The sequence below is a fragment of the Choristoneura fumiferana genome, chromosome 19 (genome assembly GCF_025370935.1).
Source record: "Choristoneura fumiferana chromosome 19, NRCan_CFum_1, whole genome shotgun sequence".
NCBI classification, from domain to species: domain Eukaryota; kingdom Metazoa; phylum Arthropoda; class Insecta; order Lepidoptera; family Tortricidae; genus Choristoneura; species Choristoneura fumiferana.
The window spans coordinates 3,047,321-3,058,034 of NC_133490.1; the positions used below are offsets into that span (position 1 = coordinate 3,047,321).

Below are 10,714 nucleotides of genomic sequence, written 5' to 3' on the forward strand. Positions count from 1 at the left end.
ATTGCAATCAGTGCGCTAATTTTGATTCGTCATGCAGTATCATAAAGCGCTGGTCTATTTTTCTGGTTATTCTGTGCATCTATGTTTCAGTTTGTATTTTTGATATAATTTTATTTTCCATTTTATTTAAAACTACCGAAATTTGTTTGTTTGTTTGTTTATACTCTTTATTGTACAAAAAGGAAAAACAAAAAGGTTACATAAATAAAAGTTGTGTTAAGTACAAAGGCGGACTTATCCCTGCAGGGATCTCTGCCAGTCAACCTTTGAGTGGTAGAGGAGCAATCCAAAAAACAAGGATCGACAAATAGAGCAAAACATTTGAATAATATAAATGCATATGTAAACCTCAAATACCTAACTATATACAATAAATATATAACACATATTAAAACATTAATATATTTATAACTAAATATAAATAAAATACATAAATACAAATATACATACAATACATAAATAATACAAGTATAAAGGATAATTAAGGTATTTTTTATGAAAAAGCTGAAATTGTAAACGCTAGGAATCAACTACTAGTTTACTGTAATTTTCATATGTTTTATGTACAATAAAGAGTTACAAATACAATACAATACTACGAGTAGAACATAATCCTACACTAAATCACATAAAAATATGGGCACTGAACAAAATTTCTTGCTATAGGTACTTATAATTTTCTACGATTTTTTTTTGGCTTGAGTGATAATTCAATGAATAATTAGGCAATTTTAAAAACATTACAATTGATTTGATTGAACATGTACTATTTACAAGTCGCATCATATAGGTAATCCAAATACAACTCAACTAGTGTTGTATGACCTGCAAATAGTTCTCCAAGTTTGCCTACATAAAGTCGTAAGATGGTATTTGTACACTTCGTGATAATAAATAAAACGTCTGGCATCAAAAAAAAAGTATCATAAAAACTTATAAAAACACTTTTAGACAAAAAGTCGTTGATTGCTTGTCTGTGTCTGCGACCCTTCTTGTCGACAAAGTGTGTGTAGCGTTTTTTTAGTTACGTAAAGACTAAAGTTTTTTCTTAAGAGTACTTTTTGGCATGAGCTCATTTAGTTCTCGATGGAGCTCCTCAACAACTTCAAATGTTTTCCGAACATATTTTTTTATTTACATTTCATTGGACTTTTCAGCATTTTCAAAGAAAAAAATATTGTAACTACCTGCCTATACTCGTATAAGCAAGAAAGTATCCAATACAATACAATGACCCTTTATTGTACACCACAATACAGACACACACAATAAGGACATTAAACTATACAGAAAACAGGTACACAGAGAAAATACTTAACAAGTTAAGCAATAGGCAGCCTTAACGCTTCAGACCGATCTCTTCCAGGCTACCTTTTTTAACAGAAAGAAGAAAGGACTAGATTACAGCAGGTGGTGCAAGTGCAATTTAAATCAGCAGATTTTTATATCATGATATAAAAGTCTGAGATCATTTCCATATTGCACTAAAACGAATACAAAAAGTTTTATTTTACTTACGAGTTTTTTTGCTAATAAAAATAGAGCTCTATTAAATATACTTCATAACCTTCCGCTTTTCGCAAAAAATAAACAAAAAGTGTCAAGTGAATCAATAAAATCTTTAAGATCTGTGTGGCGCCAAAAGATTTTAGTAAGATCATCGTCGTTTGCCATTTAAAAAACTAAACCCAAACCAAATTTATCCTTATTTATAAGAACAAGAAGACTTGGTTAAAAAAACTCGTGCAAGAGTTAAAATTGTCACGCGGTTTACACATGTGATGTTTCAGTTATCCCTAATGTTCCTGTGTTATTCCTGAAAAGGACCCGGGAGAGTGTGGACGCGTCATTTCTATCGGTTTTGGCGGCAAACCGAAAGTTAGGTTAAGTGTCAAGTTGACAGCTCGCGCCATTTTGGAACGTGCGCCGGTAGCTGATTAGCGATTGGTGATTTAAGTGAGTACTTTTTTAAATATGGGAAACTTTTTTTGACTAAAAGAAACTGTAAGAATGATAGATTGTGTTTGTATGAATATCAGTGTGCTCGAATCTACTGCTAAATTGAGAATAGATTTGGCAAATCTTGCTTCATTTTAATTATTAACATCTGTGTTTTTATAAAACAGTAGCTTTTGCCCGCGGCTTCGCCCGCGTAGAATTTGGTTATCGCGCGCTGTTCCCTCGGGAAATGTGCATTTTTCCGGGATAAAAAGTAGCTTATATAGTGACATAGGCTACTTTTTACCAGAGAGTGCTCTGGCTAATAAACTTTCTCTATGCCAAAAATCACGTCGATCCGTCGCTCCGTCTCGAAGTGAAAGACGGACAAACATACAAACAACACACACTTTCGCATTTATAATATTATAGTATAGATTAACTACATAACTAAAATCTAAGTTTAAAAATCTAAAAGAATTGTCTTAAAGTAGAAAAAGTTTTTTAAGTAAATTAAAGTTCATAAATAATCATTTCTGTCATAATAATCTGAATGAACTGTAGGAATTATACGGTGTATTATTTTTAATTTGCCTTAATTTTAAGGGACTATTCTACAGACGAAATGAAGTTAATTTTTTAAGGACACTAATAGCCTTAAAAATAATCAAGGATTAGAATAGGTACCTAATTAATTATTCGCAAGTAAACAATGTTAGGTTCCTTATAAGGTTTTAAGGTTTTTCTTTAATTCAAAGATTGCTAAATAGCAACAGATTAACATTCTGAGTTGAGTATGAGTAGGTATTGGTTAATTTGATGTCTCTCTTACGTGTCATGTCAATGCAACTCGTCAAGTTTGTTATTCTTATGATTTATGACTTTTAACAATGACAGTATTAGTTATAAATATGTGCAAATTAAATTTTTCCTGTAGCCATATCTTTTCGATTTGACTAAAAGTTAATACCAGGTAGTTTCTGATACCTAATGAACTGAGCCGCCGGGCGAAGTTGTAAGAAATAAAAAAAAACGCAGTGACTGATACTTACAAGAAAACATGAAAAAAATATAATATATACGTAACTGTATTGACAATTTGGATCAAAATGTACTTATTTGCGTTTGTGATGAGTTTTTAAGAATAGAATAGAATATAAATGTTTATACGCTTTTTCAAAACAATACATTAGTAATAGGTACAATTTAAACAAAAAATAAAAATAAAAACAAGTTTTTGAGAAATCGCGAAGCGGTCCCAGCTCAACTAACTATTGGTAGTTAATTATTGTAGTTTATTGTTTAGTGTTAGTATTACCCAGTTTTTCTCTTTTTCAGTTTTAGTTTCTCTTTTTTAGTTTCTAAAGGCAATTTTTTTTTTGTAATTCTTAAAATAAAATTGTAATAGGTAATTGTAATGTACACTTTCCATATTACATGTATGCATACGAGTATGTCACTTTTCTAGTAGCATAAAAACTGATACACATTTAATTAATCCCAATCTGGCGAAATAAAAAAATACTCCAAAAATTTTTGAAATTTTTCAGTGAAATATTACTTATATTATTTTTTGCAAGTTTTTGATTTTTACTCGAGAAAAATGTTATTTTTTTTGAATTTGAACTCGAGGCTAAAAACGACTATTAACATTTTTATATGCACGAAAATATCTGTGCTTAGAAAAAAGGTGTAAATATTTTTATATTTAGTGTCTTGCTACCCTTGTTTTACTTAGTTCCGACATCATCATAAATAGAAAGAAGGAAAGAAAGAAAATAATTTATTTATAACAGCAGTGACACATACACAGGTTAGAAAAAAATAGAGAATCGCATCAAAAATTACTTACATCAATTATCTAAAAATAATTAATTTACATACTTAACTTTAGGTATCATTAACGGTAAACCAACTTCCTCTCAATGAAAATAGGTTGCAACACTTAACACGTGTTGCCAGTCTGTAATCGCAAAAAAAAACGATTAAATTTATAATTCGCAGATGGCCAGTACGAGCGGAGAAAGTTTATTTTTATAATAATAGCGAAGCCACATGCGCAGAAGCAGAAGCAAACACCACATGTCAAATACCTAAAGATTACTGAACCTCAATAGGTAAATGAACCCAATATGGCTGAACTCATCACACCTTACGATGAAGGACTATTCAAAGAAACAGATGGCGTCACAGACCTACATGCTTATTACATGTCGCAATTTAATTTAGAAATAGAAAACCACAAGAAAAAAAGCGATAATTTTAAATATGGAATCGAAGAAAGTTTTGATTTCGAAATATTAGATTGGAATGGAACAGCTAATACAGACTTTGAAATAATTGATGAAGTTATTGATAAGAACTTTAAAGAACCGAACATGAAGGATGTTCTTTTGGATCTCGACAGTATAGACTTTGATGATAGCTTTAAAAGTGAATCGTTAAAGGAAAAACAGATCGATAATAACTTATACGATACTAACAATGATTATATAGATGACGAATCGTTGATCGATGAATTATGCAGAGAAGATGGAGAAAATTCGAATCCAGGTTTCAAAGAAGAATATTTACCTACTCCTACTGAAACAAATCTTTTACCTTCCATTGAAACTGCATTTTCTAAGCGATATTGCAATTATAATGTAGAAAATGCACCGCAACAGAATTATTACAACCAAATAAATGAAACACAAGTACCAAATAGTAATACTAATGTGATTAATAGCTTGGAGCAATATAGTTATCCAAATAACATATTATATAATCTAGATAATGAAAAAAGCTATGTCCTACCCGACACGCCGACTAGTTGCAGCGAATTTAACTTTGATAGACCCCAACGAAAAATATCAGTATCAGAATCGATTGAAAGTGATGTACAAAGTTCCACGTACTATGACGAAAACTCTGAATTATTAGATGAAGATGAATTATTTATTAATTTGGATGATTTTGGTTTAACATTAGAAAGAGAAAATGAGGAATTTAACACTGGCAATAAATCAACTAATTTGAATGAGAAGAAAAGTAATAAAGATAAATCACAAGGTAATTATAGATCAATTATTTACGTTAAATTAGTTTAATCTTTATCAATTAGCTTTATAATATGTCTATCGGCAAGTAATACTCATACTCAATTAAAAGTTAATCTATCAGTTTATGAGAAACAGCAATACATTTAAATAAAAAATGAGGTTCTTAATCTAGCTATGTTTTCAGGTGAAAGAGTATGTCTTTGGGAGCATTGCTACGAGAGATATCCGAACCAAAACAGCTTGGTTGAACATATCGAAAGAGCACATGTCAACACTTACAAAGGTACATAATAATTAATTCAATCCTACTAATATTCACTATCATTAGCAGGAAGACGTCCACTGTTGAAAAAAGCCGCCCCCCCTCCACCCACCCCCTTTAGAACTACAAAAATCGTCACTTCCTTTATACAACTCACACGATTTCATTACTCCATCTATAGGCAGCCTTTGTGGTCGCCACGGGAGGACCTTTCTCTTCCAATGGTAATCTCTTCTTCGAGCGATGTGGCCTGCCATTGCCACTTCAACTTACATATTATTATTCTTAGAGATATGTCGGTGACTTAGGGGCTGTTTCACCATCCATACTGTCGTCGTCGTCTGTGTCTGTGTGTGTTAACTGACGGTTAAATGTGATGCCGTCTCCGTCTATTCGAACAAAACAAATAGAGACGGCATCACATTTAACCGTCAGTTAACACTAATCAATGGATGGTGAAACAGCCCCTTAAACTTACTTATAATATAAACGTGGAAATTTGTAAGTACGACTTTGGTATATAAAAAACTTAAGCAATCCTACGCATTAGAGCTCTCCAGCTCTAGATTGAAGGTCAAAGCCTGCTGGTGCTCGTGATGAAACTTTTGATGCTACAGTGGCGTCCAAAAAGTCTACCTTCATTTCCCCCAGGTGACGAGTTCAGCTGCCTCTGGCGGGACTGCGCGCGCGCACGACGGCCGTTCAACGCGCGTTACAAACTGCTTATACACATGAGGGTGCATTCCGGACACAAGCCCAACCGTTGCCATGTGAGTTCAGAACTTTCGATCTATATCTGTTAAATAGTAAAACAGTAAGCATCACGACTAACTGACTGGCAGTGGCAGACAATACATAGTTATTGTAAATGCATTTAATCAACAAATTCGAATAAACTACATAGATAAAAGGGATAATAAAATTCAAACATGAGCCGCAAATAAATTGCAGATTTCGGAAACCTAAGGCCCTAATGTCTAACGTACTCGATCGCAACCGATTGCATTACCTCTTTCTGTCACACGGTGTAGGGTGAAGATAGAAAGAGATAGTAAATACGATCGCAAGCGCTCATACGTTAGACAATACGGCTTCTGATGGTACATCTTCTATCCTAATTAATCAATAGACACTTCTTCAAACTTACTAATTTTCCGTATCCTCCAGCACCCAGGTTGTGGCAAAGCCTTCTCCCGTTTGGAGAACCTGAAGATCCACGTGCGATCCCACACGGGGGAGCGACCGTACGCCTGCCCAGCCCCGCATTGCTGGAAGGCTTTCTCCAACTCTTCGGATCGAGCTAAGCATCAGCGGACGCACTTCAACGCTGTAAGTTGGCAGTTTTAGTCATCCATTTTATTATAGCTCTCTTACCCTGCTTTTATGATACGTCGTACATAATATAAGCAGCTGTAGACAATCAGCTGCCCGCGGGCTGCATGCGAACAATCAACAATACCAACTTTGAGTCGACTAAAGTTCTGAATATAATAGCCTTACTTAAGTCCTTGTCACAAGCTAATTGTCATCACATCATTTTGGACACTATAATAATGTACATTTGTTTGTAAGTTTGCATACTTATTTCAGTTTTTTCACAGTCGCGTAGGGCGCATCATGAATCTGATCCAGAAACCAGTTGATATAGAATAATTTTGAAATTGACAGGGCACCGGTTAAATCTATGCTTATTTGCAATTCGCAATGTTTTAAGTCGCCAAAAGCAATCCTCTGACAGATTTTAACACAATTTCCGTTTGTTTCCCAGAGACCCTATGCCTGCGGTGCTGCTGGCTGCGGCAAGCGTTACACGGACCCCTCATCCCTCAGGAAACACGTGAAGTCTCACCCCCACATCACCAGTGTACCCCGCACCTGCCTCCCCCCACGTCCTCCGCGCCGGCCAGAACACGAACAGCTCGTGCCGAGCTCGCCAGCCAAACTGGCTACGCTGCGGTGTATCAGGGACAAGCTTACTGTACCAAGATTGCAGAGGCTGTAAAAGTTGTTATATGTTGACGACATAGTTAAGATCTCCGCGAGCTCGGGAAGTGGAAGTACTAACTGCAGATGCAGAAGGTTTAATAGAAGAAAAGGAATATTTTGGAAAGGGCCCACCCTAAATAGCGCTAGTAAAAACTCTTGAAATACTTACTGGTTTTAGAGGAAAGGATTAAAGTAAAGCATAAAAGGCAATCTAATATACTCCTATATAAAATATTGCCAAATTGTCGTACTTATTTGTTATTTATATGCAGAATTATGTTAGAGATAGTTCAAGTACAAATCGTGTACAAATCTTAGAATCTGATGTATATGTATACATTAGAAACAAATATGACTCTGTAGGAATGAAACTTTGGATTACGAATGAGTTGTTTGTATTTTTGATCAATTGTTATAAGTAAAATTATAGAAAGAAATTCTAGATTGCTCAATTTATACGGTCCAAAGTCCTAAATGTGCTTCTGCTCATAAATAAAGACTGTAGATGTGTAAGTTAAACATAAATTCCATTAAAAAATGTTAGTTATTTTTGTTGTTCCTTTGTTTTTAAAACAAAAGATCTCTCTGTCTTTAATAGAAATATTGTATATCTTAGGGACCAAGATTTTAAATAGTTTAAGTATTTAGTAAAACATCATTGAAAACTATTTTATCTATGTTTCCACTAAAAGAGAAAGTATACTTATTTCTTTACTCTGCTTTTGACTGTCAGAACTTGAGGTAGGTACTTAAATTTTGTGTTTAAATCGTAAACGCATAGTTAGGTACTAACTAATTTTGTAAATATAATTATGTCGGTGTATAGACTGTTTAAGTTTTTGTAAATATTTAAATTCTCTGTTTTTATATTGATGCTCAACAAAACACGGTTTAATTAAAAAACACTTTTGTCTTCCAGTTGAAAAAAAAATCGGAAAACACACCTAGTAACTGTTTTTTTTTCAATGTACAGACACCGATTTGTTGCAAATTTACTATGTATAAATGGGTTGATCAATTTTTTTTGTCACTCGTTGCTATAGTTACGGTCTCCTGGGTCACTCTTTAAACGGTAAGTTTATAGGATTAAAATTTGCCAAACATGCATTTTTGTGGTAGTTTTAAGCCCCTCTATAATTAGTCATCTAATAAGCATGCATGTTAGTATAATGTCACACAACATTTCTTCTATGAAACTATACTACTTTTGTCCCCTCGCTGACGGGAATGACAACAAGAAGTAGTTGATCAACCCAAATAAGTACCCATATTCTTTAGATCGGCAAGTCCGCCTGGAGATTTATATTTATTTCATAGAAAACCTGCCTTCTTATTTCTCTGAAATAAATATAATTCTTAACCGTAAAAATAAAATAGGCACTATGACAAAAAATTGTCTTCGGTGCATGATTAATCTGTTATCTCTCAGGATAACAGGATCAAAGGAATTTGGGCACAAATTTGTGCCTCTGGGAGAGGACAGGTTAAAGGTTAGCGATTTCCTAATTTTTACATATTTGTTACTTTGTTGATTACAATACATATTTTAATTTATGTACCGGTAAGGTCAAGGACTTTAATTCATGAGTCAGTATGGAACCTTTTCAAAGGAAAAGTCGTTACGATGTTCCTTGTTAATTAATGCGATGTCACTATGAAGTTTACTGTGAAATGGTTCCATGATAGCTCATGAGTTAAAGTCCTTGGCCATACGAGTAAGTAACACCTGACTAAACACCTATATTTGCTCAAGTACTTGTAAACAACTACATTTTAGATTATTTTAGTTAAATAATTAAAATACTGTACAAATATGAGAATAAGAATGCTTTCCAAAGAATCTCGCGAGTTTTTAAACTATAATAAGTATTTTTTCCATTTTAAGATCTCCAGATTGCTTGTTATTATTAAGTATTTTTTTTTATATTAAAATACTACGGCAGCTGCTGCATTATGCTCATTTTAGACACAAATGTTTTATATATCTTAGTTTCATTACGTATTGTTTTATTTTCAACCCCCGACGCAAAAAAGGCGGTTATAAGTTTGACGCCAGTGGCCGTCTGTCTCTAGCTTTGTAGCTCTCAAACGGATGGACCGATTCCGATGTGTTTTTTTTTATAAGACAGCTTTCCTTTCTGTGGCTCTGAGCTCTATGTTTCATTAAAGTTCCATCCCAGCCTATATACGTCCCACTACTGGGCACAGGCCTCCTCTCAGAATGAGAGGGTTTGGGCCGTAGTTCCCACGCGGGCTCAGTGCGGATTGGGAACTTCACACACACCATTGAATTACTTCGCAGGTTTGTACAGGTTTCCTCACGATGTTTTCGTTCACCGGAAAGCTCGTGGTAAATTTCAAATTCGCACATGAATTTCGAAAAACTCAAGAGGTGCGAGCCGGGGTTTGAACACATGATCCTCTGCTTGAGAGGCGATAGGTCAAACCACTAGGCCACCACGGCTTTTTTTGTGAGAACTATGTTTCAAAGTTAAATTAGTGAAATTTATTTTTTGTAGTGTCTTATTAGGGTTCCGTATATAGTCAACTAGGAACCCTTTTAGTTTCACCATGTCTGTCTGTCTATCTGTCCGTCCGCAGGTAAGCTTAGAGACCGTTAGTACTAGACAGCTGTAGTTTGGCATGAATAAACATATCAGTCACGCCGACAGTGGTAAAATAAAAAAAAAAATAAAAAAAAATTGGGACGATTTTTCGATTCAGTGATCTTTTTGCGAGATATTCAACTTTAAAGTGCAAATTTTCATTAAAATCGAGCGCTCCCCACTTTAAAATCTAAATAATTGAAAAATTTGTAAAAATTCAGGATCGTTGTAGGTTTACAAGGAACATTATAACGGCTAAGATTGCTTGAAAATTATTAATAGTTTAAGAGTAAATAGAAGCCTAAATATACCTAAGCTTGGAAGATTCCATAAATCCGTACACAATATGATATGCTTAAAAAAAAATTATTTGATTTTTTCGTTATGGCTACGGAACCCTATTTAGCGCGAGTCCGACATGCTCTTAGCCGGTTTTTATTGCCATTTTGGCTACGAACCCTAAAAAGTAACATTACGTGTATATCCACGCTGAAACTCCACGCACTCCATGGTGAAACTTTTGAGTATTCCAAGGGTAGTTTTAGCGAAATCCCAGCTTAGACTTATTAAATTCCTAGATCAAACTTAATTATTCACGCGGAGAATAGGATAAAATGATAGCCGCATAGGTCTAATACGTGGCTGAACTAACACGCGCCTAGTCTAGGGTTTGGGGTCGTTCATAGACCCACTGATAGCTAGGTCATGCAAGTGCGTGGGTGATCTTTGTGCTTAGAGTCGAGTACGAGTCGACAATGTTGCTTACACGATTCAGATGCTAATTAAATGTTACGGTTTGTCTGTCGGGCTATCTCATCAATCTCATCAACATTGTCATCAGCTAAAGGACTGTAAGACTCCTGGACATAGGCCTTTGGGTC

The 10,714-nt window shown here is 34.5% G+C and overlaps 1 protein-coding gene across 1 annotated transcript; it reads left to right on the forward strand.

The window, feature by feature from the left end:
- Positions 1-1,833: 1,833 nt before the first annotated feature.
- LOC141438842 (uncharacterized) lies at positions 1,834-9,187 on the forward strand. Its single transcript, XM_074102864.1, has 6 exons — positions 1,834-1,956; positions 3,943-4,989; positions 5,164-5,262; positions 5,893-6,011; positions 6,409-6,570; positions 7,010-9,187. The coding sequence occupies exons 2-6, from the start codon at positions 4,071-4,073 to the stop codon at positions 7,241-7,243; spliced, it is 1,533 nt and encodes a 510-aa protein (XP_073958965.1). The 5' UTR covers positions 1,834-1,956; positions 3,943-4,070; the 3' UTR covers positions 7,244-9,187.
- Positions 9,188-10,714: the final 1,527 nt, after the last annotated feature.